The sequence below is a fragment of the Phaethon aethereus genome (assembly GCF_964289735.1).
Source record: "Phaethon aethereus genome assembly, chromosome: 7".
NCBI lineage: Eukaryota > Metazoa > Chordata > Aves > Phaethontiformes > Phaethontidae > Phaethon > Phaethon aethereus.
Genome location: NC_138583.1, coordinates 29,076,824 through 29,097,280, shown reverse-complemented (window position 1 = coordinate 29,097,280; position 20,457 = coordinate 29,076,824). Strand labels below are relative to the sequence as shown.

At 40.7% G+C, this 20,457-nt stretch overlaps 1 protein-coding gene across 1 annotated transcript in view; it reads left to right on the top strand.

The window, feature by feature from the left end:
- LOC309406999 (VPS10 domain-containing receptor SorCS1-like) overlaps window positions 1–20,457 on the top strand; it is a gene marked incomplete at its 3' end in the record, with an annotated part of 303,428 nt that overhangs the window by 238,719 nt on the left and 44,252 nt on the right. The window contains exons 11-16 of the mRNA XM_082002391.1: window positions 6,624–6,726; window positions 7,207–7,283; window positions 8,532–8,623; window positions 9,595–9,702; window positions 10,716–10,833; window positions 12,744–12,874. Of these exons, the coding sequence (XP_081858517.1) occupies window positions 6,624–6,726; window positions 7,207–7,283; window positions 8,532–8,623; window positions 9,595–9,702; window positions 10,716–10,833; window positions 12,744–12,874 (629 nt within the window). The remainder of the gene's footprint in view (window positions 1–6,623; window positions 6,727–7,206; window positions 7,284–8,531; window positions 8,624–9,594; window positions 9,703–10,715; window positions 10,834–12,743; window positions 12,875–20,457) is intronic.

The following is a 20,457-nucleotide window of genomic DNA, read 5'->3' as shown; positions in this document are numbered from 1 at the left end:
TGGGAGGAGTGAGCTGTTGTAGCTCAGGAACTTTCAGGGACCTAATAACTTGAGACAGGCTCAAAGGAAAGGCGAGCTCTGATTTCTTTCAGGCCACTCTGTTGGCACTATTACTATTTATCATATTCTCCGAGCTCAGAAGTGAGAATTGTCACACTCATCCAAATATACGTATAGCTATGTGTTGGGTGTATATTGCAACTGTCTCTGTACTTCTTGATACAGATCAGCAGATAAGTCTTTAATCATTATTATATGCAAATGGCTTCCAAGAGTGAAAGTGAAATATAAGCAGTGTGAATAAAATGGGAGATCACTGTCAAATTAGAAAGCTTAGACTGATCTCAACATGTTTTTCAGCCAATATAATCTATTCACAGTAGTGGGATAATATTCCGAACCCCAGCCTTTAGGATTCTCAATAGCTTTTGTATTACACACATTCTAACATGATTCCAGTCAGAATCAGGGACACTACTTACACTGCTCTTCCTCCTGCTGTCCTGTACCTGCATGTTGTTTTCCAGCTAGGGAAAAAAAAAAAGAAAACGATGTTGTTTCTCATTTTGAGGCTGTAAGCCTGTTAGAATCTGAATCAGTGTTACATTTTGTGCATTGTGGTATGTAGCTGAATGCTACACTAATCTCTTACCTGAACCACATGCATTATTGCAAGAGCAAAGAATAAATAACTTGATATTAGAAGCTGTTCAAATAATTGATTTTTTGATTGAGCTAAAATGCAAGCCTCTCATTTTCTCTCCAGTTTGGAAAAAATAAATAGGGAGGACTGCGGGTCAAACAGAAGAGCTATTTCAGAGCATGACTAAATTTGTTTGGGTTTGTTTTCCTCTTCCAAGTTTTTAAAAATTGTAAGTAAGGGCATTTTTAAATTAAATCTTCCTAGACGATGAAAACAACAAAAAAGTTACTTTCAGAAAACTTTGCAGACATAAAGCAATTGAATTCTTTGGAAGGGTCTATATGTAGAAGTCTTCATGTTTCAAATAGATTGCAATCTAGTTTTAACTCAAGTGAACATATGTGACAAAAAAACTCACACCTTGACTTTTGAACATTATGACCAATTTTATCAGAAATCCGATATTTTTATTATATGATATGGTAGTGTAATATTTTGGGGGCCTGGCAAGGCAGAAGAAATAAAAAACATGTGGGCAAGTGAAATAAAGTAAGCTGCATTTTTTTCCCATAAATTTGAAGTTTGAGTTCTGAGAAAATGTCTTTCTTGGTATTGTTGCCCACTGATCAAGAGAGATCTGACTTGCCACTGTGGTTGTGAATGCACCAGGTGTACTACTCTGCAGGGTCCTTATCAAACGGTCATTCGCAGGAACTATATATTTTATATGCAAGGGTATGCTGCCACTGTAGTTATCCATTATATAGTGGAAGTGGTCATATGACTGCGTATAAACCGGGACTGGATGGTTCTTTTGGAGAGAGGGGATTATGGCTCCCTTAAGCCTTCCCATCCATGCTGTGTCTGTTACTATACTCATGAGCACCTGGAAACAGAATTCGTTTAATTTAAGATTAGACCAGATATGCCTGGACAAACTGGAATTCCCTTGAGAGTGGTAAACATGACCAAGCCAGGCAAGGGGTCATGAGCAGGGGCAGAAGTGTGGGTACTTATAGGGACACAATGAGAACTGATCCAGAGAAGCTCTTGGTTCTCTGTGGATTGTATTTATATCCCTGTACCTCCAGTGTGCACAAACCACTATTTAAACACTGGTTCGCTTTTATTTTGCTCTCTATGCAACCATGTAATCACCCAGAGAATTGCTTCCACCTGTGCAAGCTCGATGTAGGCTTGTCATCCTGTTTTCACTGTAGAGTAGCCACTTCCTCAATGCTCTGCAACTTGGGCTGGGGTAGGCATTTCAGGTCTGTGGGCATCTGTAGAAACCCATTCCATGATTTCAGGGTGGTAAGGGACAGATCCTCAATGGACTTAAACCATGTAGCTCAGTCTTTGTCCTTCCAAAAGAACAGGAAGGAACTTAGTCTGCCATTCGCTGTGATAAGGCCAGAGGAATGTTTAGCTATGTTTATTTTATTTTTTTTCTTCCCTTAACATCAGGTAAAACAGGAAAGAAGCCTCTTTCATTGCCTTAGCCTGTCTGCCTCCTTCATGTTTAGGTTGTCACAAGCTAGTGGAATGGTAGCAGAGCAGGAATCATCAGCTGAATCATAGAATCATTAAGGTTGGAAAAGACCTTTAAGATCATCAAGTCCAACCGTAAGCCCAACACCACCATGCCCACTAAACCATGTCCCAAAGTGCCATATCTGCATGTTTTTTGAAGACTTCCAATGACGATGACTCCACCACCTCCCTGGGAAGCCTCTTCCAATGTTGGACCACTTAGGTGGTTGACTTGCAAATTTACAAGAAAGCAAATAGATGAAATCTGGACTAAACTGATTTGTTAGGTCTTTTACAGGAACAAACAGTCTGCCTGCAAAAGAGAGGGAGGTACAGAAAACGCACCAAAACCACAAAGTAAAATAACAATCCTACAAGACAGCACCAAGCTGTTTAAAAATCGGATTTGAGCTTCACAGTTAATGATGGGGGAAGATGAAGGCAGAACATGGAATGAAAGAATTCAAGAAATGGTAGAGAAAATACCACTTAAGTTAGGAGTGGTAGGGAAAATTTTTGAAGTAAAAGTACTGGAAGTGTTGTACGTTCCTGGAAATAAGTCAGGGATCCATAATGGCATTCTGCTGAGGAAAAGCATGGAGAGAAGGGTTTGTTCCCTGCTCTGAGGCAATTCTGTTCCCTGTCAGCATGACATAGCTGTAGTACTTAAACATCTCACAAACTCCACTCACCTCTTTAACTGAACTCTGTCTACCCCTGCATCACCAGAAGTTTTGTCTCCTTATGTCAGTTGCTCCTTTTGCCTCTACATATTACTGTTTTTGGCATGATCCTGCTTCTCCTTATGGCATCACTAAGTGAATTCTTAATAGTCCATTGTACATCTAGCTTAGCTCCCATCCTTACTCCACGGCAGATCCTAATGCTTTCGCTCTGCTGGTTTTTAGCATAATTGCCTCTAAAACCAGCTTGGGCAGCAATGACGTATGTTTCAGCTTGTTGGAAGAATGGGATCTACCCTTTCCCAGAGTGACAGGATGGTTCCCAGTGCAGTGCTGTGTCCTCTGTACATCTGGTCTTTAAACCTAAACTAAGGGAGTGTTAATGCAGAAATAAGTACATATCAGCTAAGTTGGCAGCTAAGGAGATTAAGAGGGAATGTGGTTGAAATACAAGGCAAGCCAGACGGAACCAGTACTGACAGTACATTCCAGGTGTTTTTTTCAAAGCAACTCAAAGAATTTCTCTGCATTTTTTGTGAGATGGCTCTGAGTAATGAGGGTGGAGGAAAGCAATGAAATTCCATCTAATCCCAAGGTTTTATTTTTCATGTTTATAATGCTTTTTTTCTATGCTGAATACACTTAATCTTCATAAAATAGCTGCCAAGGTATTATATCCCAAAGATGCTGTTTTTGTTTGATACTTATCTTGTGCTGAGAAGTGGTTAACTGTGGAGTAATTCTACCTTGCAAGTTATGGGCCTCTGTCTAGGAGAGTTAATCAATTAGCTTTCCAAGGATGGTCTTGTGGTTAAAACACTGGACTGAATCTCAAGAGAATCTTGATTCAATTTTTAGGCCTATCTCCAATTTCCTATGTGACCTTGGGCAGGTCATTCATTTTCTCTGTGCCTCTCTTCCCCAGACATCTGCTTATTCTCTCCCTTATTTAGTTTGTCTTGTCTGTATGGATCATAAGGATTTCAGGACAAAGACCCATTTCTCGTAAGGGAGGGCATTCACAACATCTGCTAAAGAATAATTTAAGCATCTAAGTGAGGTGTTTTGAATCTCTCTCCTGGAATTGTTTATTTCTCTTCATTGCTCGTTGCTATTGCAGGTGAGCAAATACTGTGACTACCCCTAGGTTTGTGAATGGTGCCTAGCATCATCCTTGTGTTCTACTACTTTGTCCCACTCCCGATGAGGAACAGTCACTAACAGCTGTTTTGTATGTTTCATGCCATTGGAGACTGTTCAGGTGGGCTTTGCAGAACAGCCAAGAAGTGGGTTTATAGGTATTTTTGAGAAATTTTACTAAAAACTGATGAGCATCCCGAGAGTGGACTATAAAAGTGCTGGCTTGAAAATATTAGGAAGCAAGTAATGAACTCCAGCATGATTGTAAGAACTACGGCAGTGAGCAGAGCAATGGGCTATGTCATTCATGCTTTATCTTCTACCTAGGTTGTAAATGCTCCATGGCAGTGGTTGTCTTTCCCTTAGTGTCTGTGCAGCAACTAGCACTGCTGGGTACTAGGCAATAACAGCGAAATGCAAAATTGGTGATTCTGAGGAAATTAATGTCAGTAACTTGTTGATAACAACAAGAAATGTAGAGACAATTGATGGAAATTCTAAAAAAAAAAAGCTGAGATGTCTGTATACGAGTTAAGCTATGGGAGCGAGAGGAGGAACACAAAGGGACCAACAGTGTGACAGAAGACAAACCAGTCTGGAAAAATATCTGTCAATGAACTATATAAGGATACAGATGGAGAAGGTGTACATCAGGGATGGAGAAGAGAATGCTGCCAGAGTAAGGAATTGAGATGGTCATGGGTGGTAACTTCAGGTATTTGGCTAGAGTGGAGAGGTTAGTTTTTACTAATACCCAATTGTCACTAGAGACTGTAAGCATTGCTGCACTCCAACCGATAGGAAATCACGCCACTAGAAATACCATCTCACAGGACAGGTGACTTGGCTTTTAATATTTGAGATATATATTCCATTTCTGTGTACTGTATCTGTGAAATGAGAAAAATTTGAAAGAAAACCTGTGGTAGCACAAAGACTTGAGTCTAACAAGGTCTAATCTCTGTCAGAGTGGGGAATGGTCTGAGTTGCTGCCATTAGCTAGTTAGTATATTAGACAATTAGTCTTCAAAATGCTGAAATGGGCTTGAAGTATGTTAGTTTTAAAAATATGTTCTGTATTTTGTCTTTTCACAATGTATAAAAATGTAAAAGGAAAGAATTCATGCTCTTGCAATGCTTTGCCACTTCCTGCATGTGTGTCAGCTCGATTTGGTTTCCACTCCCTCTCTGCGCTCCCGGGCTGCTCCAGCGGCTGCCCTCACAAGGCTGTCAGTTAGAGTTAGGCTGCTCAGTACATTCCACTTGGCAGGTTGTGTTCCCTTCTGTCAACCCGTGTCTCCTTTTCCTGCCTCACATAAGTGAGAGCTCCCATCCCTCCTCACCACTCTCATTTGCCTTTGCCAAAAAAACCCTGCCGTTCTCCACAGGGGGGTTTCATTTCAGAGTCATAGACACGTACTTTGAGATGGGATGGATAAGCTGTCTTCCTTCAGTGACCTATGGGGCTAGGTGTCCTGCAGAGGAAGCCTACAAAACTTTTGGGGCTGTAGAGCTAGCCTTTAGGCAGCTGATACTAGGCAGAAAAACCTGCCTCCTTAGGGCCTGAAGATCCTTCTGCATAGCTTGTCCTGCTCGTCTTACAGAGGCGTGCAAGCTGAAGCATTGGGCTTTGCTGTATTTGTGTTCCTGTGTGATGGCCCCCTCAATTGGATCAGTTTGCTTCAGGTTTTCTTGCCAGTATTTTTCCACCTCCCTTCCTTAAGCATTTTTCATGAAGGGCTCTTCATGAGATTTGGAAGAAAAAAAACCTGAAAATAAAACCCAAGAGAAGGCAAAAATTATCAGAAATTTTCAGGATTTATCACACTACAGATTTGGAGGGAATTGTAATGTCAACTTTGGAAATCTTCTTGACTGTCTTACCTTCTTCCTCAGGTGATTTATTCTGTACAATTCCTGTCTTATCTGAGTACCTGACATACAAAATTAATAACAAATAGGTGAGGTTTCCATGGATGTATTTGTATTGAAATCTCAAAGGTCACATCCAGATGGGGCAATGAAGCATTGTTTTAAACAACTTTTAAACTAGCATTTTCCAGTCCTGGTATTTCTTAGTGCAGTGCAGAACAGTCTCATGTGTCAAAAATACTCAGAATGAAGAAATGGTGTGACACTGTCTGAATCAAGTTGTTTCTCGTGACTAATTAGTGGTGACTCAGCACCACACCAATGGGGTTATATTGTTTCTTGTTGCATAGATAGCACAGACACTGCTGTTCTGAGAGTCACTTCATCATATCTGCAGCTTTGCTTTCTTCTCAAGAGAGCTAGGAGCCAGGGGAGCTGGGTAGTCCTTACCATTACCTGCCCTTGCAAGCCTGGTTGCCTCCTGTGTTGGGTACAGCCTCAAAAATCTTGTCATTGTGAGAGGGTTTCAGCCTAGTGAATCAGTTTCCCAGTGGGGATGGGTTGCATCAGAAAATGATAGTGAAGCTCTTGCAACAGAACCAGGACAGTGGCTGTGTCTTTCTAAGGGTGGCTGAATGCAGCAAGTTGGGAAATAATACAGAAAGGCACTGTATATTTCTAAGACTGTAGAAATAGGGGCATGCATTTCATGTTGTGTCTGCTTTTTACTTTTATTTCCCCTTTCTCCATAGCCCTATTGCTCCCTTCATCTTCACCTGAAGGTCTCAGATAATCCCTATACCTCAGGAAACATCGCCAGCCGAGACACTGCCCCCAGTATTATTGTAGCTTCAGGTATGAAACATTTAAAGATTGCCTGCAAATGATGTGCAAACACTGACAAAATCTTGAGTTTGTGATGAGTGTGGAGGGTGTTTGAGTGGCTTGTGGGGTGTAACACCACCAGTATTGGGAAGGCAGGCAGGCTATCAAATGGACGTCCTTATGGACCTTCAACTTCTCCTAAGTTTTTTTTTTTATGGAAACTGGCCTTCAAGACCAAGGAGATCACTTCTAGTCCTCTACTCCCATGAACAGAAGATTCAAATCAGGGCATTTCTTTTGCGTATGGAAGTGTGTAGAGTTGTACGGATTGGATCTTTTACATATACTTTCTTCAAATTGAAAGTCTTTTCCCTTGCCATGCCTTGCCTTGCCTTCCCTAAACTGGGAGTTCTATAATTGCAAAAGGTAAATAAAGACATTTACTCCCCTGATTCACTAATTCTACTGTTTCTTAGAGTGTCACATCACTAATCAATGCTCATCTTACAGGTAACATAGGCACTGAACTATCAGACGATGACATCAGCATGTTTGTTTCTTCTGATGCTGGGAACACTTGGAGACAGGTAAATGACAGAATCGCAGTATTAAGTAATAATCATAGGGAGTTGTCATAAAAGTAGATTAAACCTGTCACTTAATTTTTGTTTCTTTTGGTTCAGTGTAGCTTTTTGAAAATCTTTACAAGAGAGTAAACTTCTCTTCCCTTCTGAGAGGTAGAGGGATACTCGAAGAAAAAGATTGAATATATAATTAGACTTCATATAACAGAAAATTATTTTTATCATTCTACTCAGAGTTTGACCTAGTTTAACCATGTAGCAAAGACAACAGATTAAAATGTGAATACTAAGGGGAGAGAATGTGTTTCCTTTTGCTTGTACATCCCTTGTACCATCAAACCTTTTTTCGCTTTGTCCATCATTATACTTTCCTGAGAATCAGCAGTTGCACTGGTCTACTTTCCCTCACTCTGTGTGTGACTCATTTCTCCTAAGCTGAGTTTCCAAAGTCCATGTAAATGGATTATTTTGCCTTGCTCTTAAGCTAGTGGAGAAAAAGACAGAATTCAGGTCATCTTGTTGTGAAGATACCTATCTCTCCAATAATTGTGGAAAGAGACTGGATGATGAAGTTAAATCAAGTTCCCAATATTTAGTGGAATCCCACCTGTTAAAAAGCATTGCTACCCTTTAACGTGTTTATCCTCAGAACAGGAAGTTCTATTATTCCTGTTTTCTGGATGGGATATCAAGTCTTGAAGAGAAAGAGTGACTTTCCCAGACTGACAAATGCTGTTATGTAAACTGGAGAGCAGATGTTTGCAGAAAGCCAATACAAAAATGACACAGGAAAAAAAAAATCTTTTTAAATATTTGATATTCCAAGAATCTAATTAATTTTCAATGTTTAACCAGCCCTCATTTTTCCATCTTCATCACTTATGTGAGATAGGGCCAGATATGTGCAAACACAGGAAGTTCTTCTTTAAACTAAAATCTGTCATCAAAAGGAGGGAAACTGTTGATACTTGCCAAAATTCATGTTTCTAACTTTGTCAAGCAGAGGCAGAATGCCTTTTCCAAAGACCTGGAAAAACTGTCCCACTGCCCCTGCCCCGCCCCCCCCCGCCCCGCCCCAGTAAAACCAAAACCCAGTAACTGTTTATATACAGAATGTCTTCCTCTACTGTGTAACTTCCTTAGCACATATCTGTCCTCTGTCATGATCATAGTTAAAGAACTATGCCATTTTGTTAATACTAAGGAAAATAGGTTTAAATACATGCTTTTTTTTTTTTTTTTTTTCTCCAGATCTTTGAGGAGGAGCACAGTGTTCTGTACCTGGATCAAGGTGGAGTACTGGTTGCCATGAAACACACATCTCTGCCTATCAGACATCTCTGGTAACGACTGTGCTAAATGTCTGCTTCCCTCTTTTCAGATGCCCAGGCAGCTGGGCTTCATCCAAAGTTTTCTGTAGCTACAGTCTAGCAAATATCAGTTAAGATACTGGCAAACATTAACTCAGATAAACCTAAGAAATCCTGGCAATTCCAGCTTACATAGTTTCAGCTTGGCCAGATCTGAGATACTGTCAATGTAATTCCACAGCTTTCCTGGTTTACCTCAGCTTGGCTTCTTGAGTATGGTTTATGTAATATGTACCTGGATTATGGCTTTGTCTCGTTCTTTATGTTCAAAATTATTGATGAACTTGTCTTCTATGTGGCAGGCAGCACTTATTAACCAGAATTTTGTTGAATAGATTCAGTGTTATGCAGCCAATAAGGCAAAAGTGTCATCACTAGTTAGCACTCTTGAGTTTGTGTGGTAGGTAGAATATAGTTTTGTGCTGTTTTGCTTGATTTACTTCTACTACAATCAGTGTCATATCAATATCTGAAACACACAGACCCAGAAGTGATGAGTGATTCCAAGCTTTCACTTAGATCCACCACAGGGAAGACTGCTGGTCAGAAGAGGCAAAGCTCTTGTGCTCCAGAAAACTAACCTCCTTAAAATGTGTTATGTTGGGAACCCAGAAATAAGATACTCAAAACCACTTGTTTATTTTTTAAAAATCCTAGTCCTAGGACGTTTTGCCCTTAAAGCATCAATCTCTAACCGTATTAGTTTCTACCACTTAAGTATTGGCCATGGGTTAGTAGTATGACTAACCCAAAAGATTTGATCAATGCTCTGATTTATGACGCTTCCCCAAAAAAATAGTTATTTAAAGGACTAAAAATGCAGTATCCATGAACAGAAGCTGCTTCCCACTTCTCCATAGCAGCTGTAGTGGACTAGGGAGTCTCCTCAAGTAAAGTAGGAGGAGTGTAAGGAAAGAAGACACTAATTCTGCTTTCTCCACTAGGTTAAGTTTTGATGAAGGGAGATCTTGGAGCAAGTACAGTTTCACATCCCTACCACTGTTTGTAGATGGAGTTCTAGGGGAACCTGGAGAGGAAACTCTCATCATGACGTAAGTGAGCATTCCATCATGCTACTGTTGATGGGAACTGCACCATAAATATCTTGTGAGGGTTCTTCGTAACATAATAGCATTTCTGTTTGGGGACCAAACCAAGTGCTGTCTGAACCCAGGAATACAAAGTCGTCTGTATCTAAATCATCAATGTTTGTTTGTGATATGATTGAGAGAATGACAACAAGATTCCTTGCAAGCTGCAAAAACATTATCACTTAGCTTATCAGCATGAAACCTGACTCCTCAAATTGAATGTGATTTAAAGCAGAGTTATTCTTGACAGATGAATATTTGAAAAAAAAATGGTGGGGTATTTTTATAACATTTTTTTGCTTCAACTTTCTTTTTTTTTAACTGAGACACAGAAAAATAAAGACATTCTTTTGTAAAAATGAATGACAAAATGTTGCCTGGAGGCTGACTCATGAAAAGTTATGATTAGTTTCAATGTGATATGCTGAGTTCTGCATAGTGCATAAATCTGGATTCACCATGCCAGAAACTCTGACATTTTACCTGAGATCAGATTTGCAAAAACAGGAGGAAAATTCAGTTTCCGTCTGTAAAAAATGGACTGACCTGTGATAAACGGAATGTGTGGCTTGGAAACTAACCTGATTTGATAGAGATATATGAAGAATATTCCCTTCAGGTTCTGATTTTAACTTGTGTGGAAGGGATTCCCAAATTTTATATCAAAGTCCTATAGGCATAACTGCCTCCAGCCCCATGTCAAGTCTTCTCTGTTATAGTCATTTTGAGAATTGACATAAGTGGGAGGATCTTGATCCACAGAGTAAAAGCTATATGCAATTTTTAAGAAGGTTGTAGATATTTAGGAGCCTAGGTTTCACTTTTCACTGTGTCAGTCAAGTGAAAATCAGTAGGACTGGCACTCTTAAAGCAATTAATCTCTGTTGGAAATTTGTAGGTACTGTACCCCTGTACCTACCAGACTCCACCTGGTGCTACCTTTTACTGTATGCTCTTTCTGCTGTGTTCTGTAGAGTGTTTGGACATTTCAGCCACCGCTCAGAGTGGCAGCTGGTGAAAGTGGACTACAAGTCCATTTTTGATCGCAGGTGTGCAGAAGAGGACTACAGGCCTTGGCAACTCCATAGCCAGGTGAGAAGCAAGGAGGCTGGGATCTGACTTGAAGTAGCTAATGATCCTACAGTTAAAGATCAGCATGATTCAATATCTTTTCGTGTTAGTATGGTGTATCAAATTGTCCCGTACTGGACTGGTCTGTTTTGTTACAGAGGTGTTGTGGCCTCAGATTGCACTCTGTGAGCCCCAGAGGACGAACACCTGTCTTTTCGGTTTCATTCTCCATGTAAGCAATTAGCTCAGACTTATCCAGAGTTGAAGAGTGCAACAACAGCAGAAGCACTGCCACTGAAAGAGGCCTGAACTCCTTCACTCTTACATCTCGCATCCAAGTTCCTTGTCCTTACATCCTTTCTCTTCCTCCATCCTTCTGTGTCATAGAATCGCAGAATCATTAAGGTTGGAAAAGACCTTTAAGATCATGAAGTCCATCCATCATTCCAACACCACCAAGCCCACTAAACCATATCCTGAAGTCCTCACAGCCAGTGTCTTAATACCCTTCTAGTTGCTTTCACACTTGTTTCTCCAAATGCCTGCCCTCTTAGCCTCATTTCTTGCTCACTTGGTTTCATCCTTGTTGAGTCTCTCTCAGCAAGTGGTACTTGTGCTGTGGGAGTCGGGCACTTTATTCCCCAGTTCGTTACGTCCCCATGCCCTGTCCCTTGCATCCTGGATGCAGCTGCTGCGTGACTCCTGGAACCATTGCTTAAAGTGCCCAGCAAGGTAATGCGCTCTGCACAGTGCCTGCGCCTGCCTTGGGGCACCTTCCCAGCTTTGCCAAGTTTGACGCAACAGCCTGTGTTATTTCAGGTTAGAATAAAATATGGCCCAAATTCTGTGGTTATATAAACACTACAAGCACTGTAGTGTTTATATAACACAACTGAAGTCCGAAGTGAAACACGCATTTATATCATCAAAGGTTGTCTTTCTGTATATATCTTGCTGGGCAAGAATTTAATAATGAATATGAAATGAAAGTAGCTTGATTCAGACTAGCTACTCGCACAAGGCACAACTCCACACTAAAAATACCCATTATGACTTAGATCTTTAGATGTTGAAAATCAGTACAGCTTCCTTGAAATGCAAGGAGGCACAGCATTTTACACCAGTTGCCATTCAGGCCCTTCTGTTTCATGGGCAAATCAAAGCCATGAAAAGTTTCTCTTTCCTACAGCAATTTTAACAGCATAAAAGGTAACAAATGAGACCCCACTGTATTTTGTTCTTTACTTTCTTGTGCTTGCATAAGCAAAAACACCAAGGATTTTGCAGTATATCTTTGAGGATGTTGGCTTTGGAGCTTGCAGAACTATTTATAGGAAGGCTGCTGTGGACTCTTGCCTTTTGATTTGCTTTCCATTGAGATTACAAGGCTGAGCCTTGCTCTGTAGATAGAAATATTTAGCACGTTGCTGAAAAGACAAGGAAGTTTTAGCATCCACATAACAAGTCAAACCCTGTAAAACCTGAACTCATAGTCTGTGGAAAGTATTTACATATACACATATTACTAGTTTCTACTGAACAAAATTATTGCCAAAGAGATCAGACCAAAGAAATAAACCTGCTCTGTGTCTCAAACTGAGGAGGGATTGGACTGTATTTTCAGTTGCTGTGAAACCTAATCTATAAATGAGAAATGGGCCTGGATCAATTACTCATTGGCTTTGGAACAAATTGAGAATTGAATCAGGTACATAAGTAACCTCAGATCATTTCTTAGTGTGTATTGGAAAAGCTGTTTTAGTTTCAGTTAAAGCTTCAGTAGCTTTAATTAGCTCAAGTGTACTGACATGGCATTTGACTTCCCATCCTCTTCCCTGAGTCACAGCTCCCATTGCACAGGCTTGGAAAAATTGGGTGATACAAATAACCTAGTGGGTGTCAGAGAAAGATATTTTTGGTTTTGTTTCCAGGGAGAAGCTTGCATCATGGGAGCGAAAAGGATCTACAGGAAGCGCAAGTCAGAGAAGAAATGCATGCAAGGAAAATATGCTGGGGCTATGACGTCGGAGCCATGCGTGTGCACAGAGGCAGACTTTGACTGGTGAGCACTGGGCACAAGAACTGTGTGCTCTCTGCCACACCAATGCAGAACTCACTAGAGAGGCTGTAGGCTAGAGAGTAATTAATAAAAATGTAAGTGGCCAAATAGGTTGCTCCCTGGTAGCGTAGGTATGTCAAAAGAAGGAAAGGTGGAATAGATATCTGTGATCTGCTAAGACTCCCACAAAATTGATGCTGAACAGATCATTTTCCAGGTCACATCTGAGCTCTGTGCAGCATTAAGATAAAAGGTCCATTTACCACATCTAACCTCAGCAATGACCGCGGTGGCTGTGAAAATAGTATGTAAGACACATATAGAGAGCATAAAAAATAAAATAAATTCTTTATCCCTACACATACATATATGTGTATATGTGTAAAAGTAAACATATGCAAAGTAGGCCTTCAGCTTCTGGAAATCAAGTATCTAGGGAATTCCTGGGTCATTTGTTCTTTCTGGACCACCATGTTTGATAGTATCAAACGGACATTGCCTTCATGATTTGGGTTAATCTCCTTCTGAAGCCTTTTCTCCTCTGTTGTATGCTATAGGAAATAGAGTCCATTGGTGAGTTATGAATGGTACGATAAAATCTTCAGCTTCTAGTTTCATTTCAAGTTTTCTGCTGACTCACAGCAATTTGCACAAAAAAGGCAGGGAACCACATTATTGAAATCTCTCTATCACCTGTTTTCTCCAAGTCTGAGAAAGTCCTGAGTGTCTCAGAAGAGAGAAATGGTGGCTCTTTGGCAGTGCTGATAAACCCCTTTGCGCCTCACTCAGCTAGATCTATGCCATGTTATTAATTAAACCCTGAATCTGTAACATACACCCTGAAGAGGTTAATCTCATAAATATTTTGTTTCTTGCTATATGAGTTCACTCCAGGACCATGGAAATTTACAGCATTTCCCTTTTCACCCTCTCATAAATGTAGTTATATTGATTTTTCTATATAAAAATTACAGAATCACAGGAGGCTTTTCCATGCATCAAAATCAGTAAATCCTCTTGCACCAAACAGTAAAAATTATGAGCATACTTGGGCACTTGTCTCTGAATATGGTTTCCTGATGTTTTCCCCATCTTCCAGTGGGTTCTTTGTTAGGGAGAAGATACCTCAGTTCTGTCTGTAGTTTATCATTTAGGTGCCCGAAGGTCCTGGATTCCAACCATTTAACATATCTCTAGTAATGTAAAAAAGATGGCAGCCAACCAGAAAAAAACCATGAATAGGAAGGAAATTCCCTGAAAATTTTGACATTCCTGTGGAGTGCGCAGTACAAAGCTGTGCCAAGCTCATGCCCAGGCTCGAGAAAATAACTGATGGGCTTGACTCATGGTCAATCCTTTAATGGTCAAACCCCTTACACTTGTAAGGGGCGCGGATGAGTGAAACACTTCTGAAAAAAATACACTTTCCTTCCAGAACTACTCTCTCTCTGAGAATGTATGTTTTTATTTCATTAAAATTGATTGTGTGGTTTGCTACTACAAAGCTTTGTTGCTAGGTACAGAAGAAAAGTACCATGGTGACATTTACTGGGGGAAATATGCTTTTGTTTCTTTTACGTTCACTTTGAGGAAGCTTTCTCCAAAAGGTCTGCTGGGTTGTGAGAGAATCTCTAAGAGAAAGCTTGGATGCTTGGGGATGTACAACAGATGCTCACAGTTCACACACACCAACAAGACCCCTCAAATCTGTTGGAAGAGGCAGAATTAGGACTTTGCAAAAGTCATCTTGTTAAAAGTAACCCGAGAAAAATGCCCTTAAAAATACTGCAGGTCTTTCTGCTGAGCTGACTGATAGAAAGCCTTCCTGACCTAGAAGGGCCTTCCTTCTTCTGATGGAATCAGTTTTGGTTTAGAGCAGACTGTCATGATCCCCTCCAATTCTCTCTGAGCTCTTTCTATTCCTACAGTCCTCAGATCTGGATTTTTACTTTATCCATTTCAGCTTCCTTCCCAATTCCTGTGAGGAGAAAAGACCGAAACATTGCTTTAATCATCCAGTTCAGAAATATTTACCAGCAATATTCATCACTTATTTATCTACTTAATGCATTCAGGAGCATAGTTTTACATAGATTGGCCAGAGAAGGACAGAAAAGCCACAGGGAACAGAAGACAGAGGTTTATCAAGGAAGAAGAAAAGCCGTGACAAGAAAAAAGCAATTCTGCTGGGTCTACTGAATTTCTCAGCCCAGTTTTATTCTGCTAAGAAAAGCAAAGCTGCTGCTGCATTGTAGCATTCAGTGCCTGCCTTGTTGAACTCTGCACTAGGCTTCGCTGCTGATGCACCCTGCAGAAGTTGGTCCAAAAAGACATTTGGAAGAATATCGGTGAATGAGTTCTTGCTGTGGAAGGATGTCCTCTGTGGGGTCCTTCTTGCAAAAGGGAGAAGCACTTTCATCATCCTCACTCATGACATTTCAGCAGTGTTTTTGAATTCTCTATTTCTCCTTTTTGCTGGGCAGGGCTCTTAATTGAAGGAGACTGAAGAGGGCATGTATCCCACAGGCAGGGAGAAGCCCCTTAGCTAACTGCACTTCATTTTGCAATCTTGAAATAAACTGGGCAGCTTTTTATATTAATATCAATGATTACAAGACGCAGACTTGTATACAGAATTAAAGTAGACAACAATCTCTGCCCCAATCAGAGTAGGCCTTTCTTTGCTGTTTAAACACTGAATTTGCTTGGAGAAAATTTTATTATCTAAGCTTGTCAGAGCTTGGAGTAAAAAAAGTATCTGTGCGGTCAGGTGAAGTGGGGAAAAAAAAAAAGTGTTATTGCTGTTAATCCTGTGGGTGCTTTTTTTTATCAGTTCGGTGAAGAAATGCCAGTTATAAAAGACATAAAGTTTTTATAATGTTTTTTCTCCTGGTAATATCATAGAACTCCGTTTCATTTCAAATCTGTATTCAGCCCAGTCTCAGAGAAAAGGGCACATTTGTTTATTGTTTTACACAGCAACAAAACTGAGTGACATTAGTAATGACTGTAGTTTCTCTAGCCTTGAGAACCTTAACTCTTCTGACAGTAGACATCTCCTACCGTGGTCTGGAACCAAAACCAGCTGGGGAGCAGGCTGAAGCGGGAAGCGTGTGCTCTCCATGCAGGGGCTGAGGCTCACAGCCAGAGGGCAATAGCGCTTCAGGAATAGAGGGGAGCGGGAACGCGCAGCAGCCCTCGGCAAATCCGTCCTAGCAATAGCCTAGAAACGAGGTTGTCCTTCTTCATTTAATTGATTTGGGTAAATGGATGGCACCGTTACTTGTGTGTTATTAAAGCATTAATTTACCCGGTTTCCTTACATTGTGTTCCTTCCTGCTGTTTGAGCATTATTATGGCAATATCTCTACAGTAGAAACACCTCCTAGACACAGACGGAAATCTTTGGTGGTGTACATCCTTCAGCTACATGTCTCCCAGGTCCTTTAATAGAAACTTTGAGTTAAGTGTCTCACTGTCAGTCCTCCCTCTGAACCCATTGTCATTAATACTGAGGGCTGCTTCTATCAGCATTCCCATATCTCACACTGCCGTGGGAAGTACAAGCCTGTTGATACTGGTGCTGGTGACTTTGGGTAGCCAGAGAGGCACAAAGGAGCTTTAGTGCAATTGAGAATCAGGTCTATTTATTTCACTGATGATATCAGCACAGAGTGTGACTAGCTCTTTTTTTATTGTCTGGCACTTAAATTACAGGCCTGCCTGCTAGGTTTAGTTCTTATGCTACAACGTCAGAGCCCTGCATCATGAGAAACTGTCCTGACAAACTGCAGGGACGCAGGAGGCAGATACTGAACGTGATTAGACTCTGTTGGCTTCGTATGTTACCGATCCTCAGTTCAGATGATCACGCAGGTGTCAGTTCTGAAATACACATACATTTGCACCCTTAGGCTAACTAGCTTTGCTTTATCATTGAGGTCGGCTTTGTGAGCTAATAAATAGTAATTTTGAATGTATTTTTAGTTCATTTTGAATGCCTGTGGAAAATGCAGATTCACTGTGCAAAGTCTACGGTGCATCTCTGCACCTTTAGGGGCCTAGATATCTACCAGGCATGGATTTAGAGGAAAGATTCTGGGGATTTTATGTTCCCTATTAAGATAAGCTGGTATAGCTTGACTCTAATTACTGTGATGCAATTACGATCATATGCCTTCATAGATCCATAATTCAAACTGCAGCTGGATCTGTCCTTCTCTGAGATAAATCCCATGTCAGATCCTGTAGAACTGGGGATCAAGCATAGCTCCCCTTTAATACAAATCTACACTTGCATCATAGTTCAGTATTAGACAATGGTATTAAGTGAATAAAAAGGTGTTGAGGCTTTTCCACAGTTGTGGCCAGTGATTGTTTTTTTCCAAAAGGGCTTTTGGAAGCTGCGGAACAAAAGTGACTATAATTACAGATACCTTGCTCCATGCCATTTAATGTCTGAAAAGTATGCAAAGCACAGCATGCAAAACCACAAGTAGCATTTTCAGTTTCTGGCATGGTTGACCTTAAGGTGTTAGTGTTAAGGAAGTCTGGTGGTACATGTTCGGTCATCTCTTGATTTTTAGAAGGTATGAGCATGGCAATCACTCATCTGGCTTAACTGGCTATTTCTATATCTCAAAACAGTGGTATTTAATACATTTCATGTGGATTTACAGTTCTTCCATGACAGTTTGTTTGTCAAACTGCAAACTTCCTTATGGGATTTCTTTTCTTTTGGTTATTACCTGTGCTGCAAATAATCTTAGATAAGAGAATTTACCAAGAGCTTTGAGCAGGGATACAGAACTTCTAGAATGAATTAGTACCTGTCTCTAATTACAGAGAAGGACTTGCAATCCTACTTGACTAAGAAAAATAGGATTCCAGTTTAAACCAGTAAAAGCAGCCAGGGCAAAACCATCATCAGTGAGAGTCACAAGGTAGGCTGCTTCATACTGATAAAACAATCCCTGCTGGTAAATGCTCCACTCTTTTTTGGTAGGTACATTATCTATTTCACCTGGGTTCTTTTCAGGCAGGCACAAAATATCATCAATATATGCAAATTCCAATTCCCAGTTACCAGGCAATGACTCGGCTAGCTGATTGCAGTCTAAAGCTGATGCCTTCCCTGTCTCCAGATTTTGCTATACTGGCTTGTGTTATGGGAATCCAATTGATGCTAATGCTTGTTGATTGCTACAAAGCCTGTTGTGCCAAATTCTAGGCAGCAATTTGTTGTCAGCATCAGTGTTCTGTGTGCACCAGCCTGTAGCCAAGGAATTCATTAGATTCCAAGACTGCGGAGGTGAACGGGCGGCTGGTGCATCTGTAGAGAGATATGGAACAGCAATTCCTGTCATTTACTAGGACGATATTTCTGTAGGGCCTTAATGAGCCAGACGATTTGCAAGGCTGAAAACAACACTGTGAAACTTCTGTGCTTAGAACTATTTCTGCTGTGGAAAATCCTATGATTTCATTCTCTTGACTTTCAGAAATATGATCCAAGTACAGTCAAACCTAGTTAAGTCAAGCTTGGCTTGTCCAGATGTGGAGGTACTAATAGGAACCAAAATTATGCCGTAAGTCTAGATGCGTGTATAGTAAGAAATCCCAGACTGATACTACTGCATCAAATTGGAGTGTGGGTACTGATCCCCTCTGAGGTAGATTTCACTGTATTATTTTGTTTTGTTTTCACCTGACTGATTACAGAACATTATGTGTGTACAGTGTTACAGCTTTTTAATTAATGATACATGATATCTTAGGAACACAGTGCTGCAGAGTGTTGACAAATGAATTGCAAAAAACCAAGAGTTCCACTTGTATGTAAATATTTGCTTTCTCTAAGCAAATCAGAATGGTGTTATTCTTCATTATAAAGTGTATTTTGCAGCTATAGTGTTCTTATTCCAACAGGGATGATTATAGAAGCACATGGCAATGGGAGAATAGGCTAGCTGAAGCTTCCAAAGCGATTAAGCAACATTCAGTCACTAGCATGAATAGGTTGATGAAAATTCAGCCAAAAAAATGAGGAAAAGACCATTTAGGTCATCTACTTGATTGCTGTTTCGTAGAGTATGTTCTCACTTACTTGTAGATATCCCAAGCACCACAGCTGCCAAAATGTTCCTTTGAAACAGTTGTGCAGTCTAATAGATGTTTAGGAGTTTTCCCAAGTGATATGCAACTTTAATTTTCCTTTGCTTAATGTCATCTTTTTCATTTCTCTTTTAGATTACTTAAAAACATTTTTTTCTCGATTCAGAAGGAAAAGTTGCAGGCAGGAGTAAAAAGCAGTGACAAAATTCTTATCAATGTCCTGCTTTTAATAATAAGTATAAGAAATTGCACAAAAATAAAATGCAAAATAGTCTCTCCTTTTTTTTTCCTTGTCCCATATCTTAGATCAGTACCAGACTTCTTAAAATTGTTTAATAGTGATTCATTAAATTTTGGTTTTAAGCCATCATGCTTTTGGTCCAGAAAGAAAAAGGCATTTGAAAAAAGTCTTCATTATGTTAAACATTCTTGTTGTTGTTAATATTATTCTACAAATATCACCTGATAGAGGTGAGGCTGCTGCAGCTCTGTGTCCCCTGACCCAGGCAGTAGCAAGGTTGAGTGTTTGTTCCTGATAGGCACACATATGCATGTATGCACAGTGCATATACATGTACGTACGTGGCTGGCAACACAGCCAGAACACAAACACCAGTTTCCTGTTCCCCTCTCTGGTTGATCAGGACAAAATCCCATTTGTGGAAAATATGTGCATTGTAAAGATACGTACATACAATATTGATCACACCAGCACCTGGTCTTAGACACCCCGGTCTGTCCAGTAGCTGGCCCCTGGATGCTTTGTGTCCCCAGTTGCTGACAACTGGACATCCCCACTTGCCTCATGCATAGACATACACATACATAACAAGTTTCATGAGCAGGTCCAGACCAATATGGCTTTACACCAGTGGCCGTTCCCCAGACCTCTTGATCTTTCCAATAACCAGTTCAGGAACCTAGTATCCATCCCAGACTTATGACCACATCAGCACCTAGCTCCCATCTTTTATCCTACTCACTGGCTTGTCTGACTTGGTGCTCACCTGTACAGTACGCGCACGCTCCAGTCATTCCAGTTGCTAGCAGTGCAGGCACGTGGACACCCGTGACCAGTGGTCTGATTCCAGTTGCATGACCACCACACGCACACAGAACAGATAGCCACTCACCCAGGAAAATAGAAATGGAGGTGCCAGATGCTCTTCCCTGGCATGGCCCTGTATGAGCCCTGTACCCCTGTGTGAGCAACCCCGCTCAGTGAGCTGGGGAGAGCCCCTCCTGTTGAGAGGTAGGTCTCACCCCAGCCATGGGCTGATGACTTTCCTGTGACAGCCCTGGGAGGAACTGGGGCAGGGGATCCATTGCCTCTGACCAGGTTATTGGAGTTCCTCTGCCTCCTGTTTTTCTACTCTGCTTCTTTATGTATACAGAGATGAGCCTTTAATCACATAATCTAATGCTCCCCTAATGCTCTTTTCTTAGAATATCAAGCTACTTGATACCAAGAC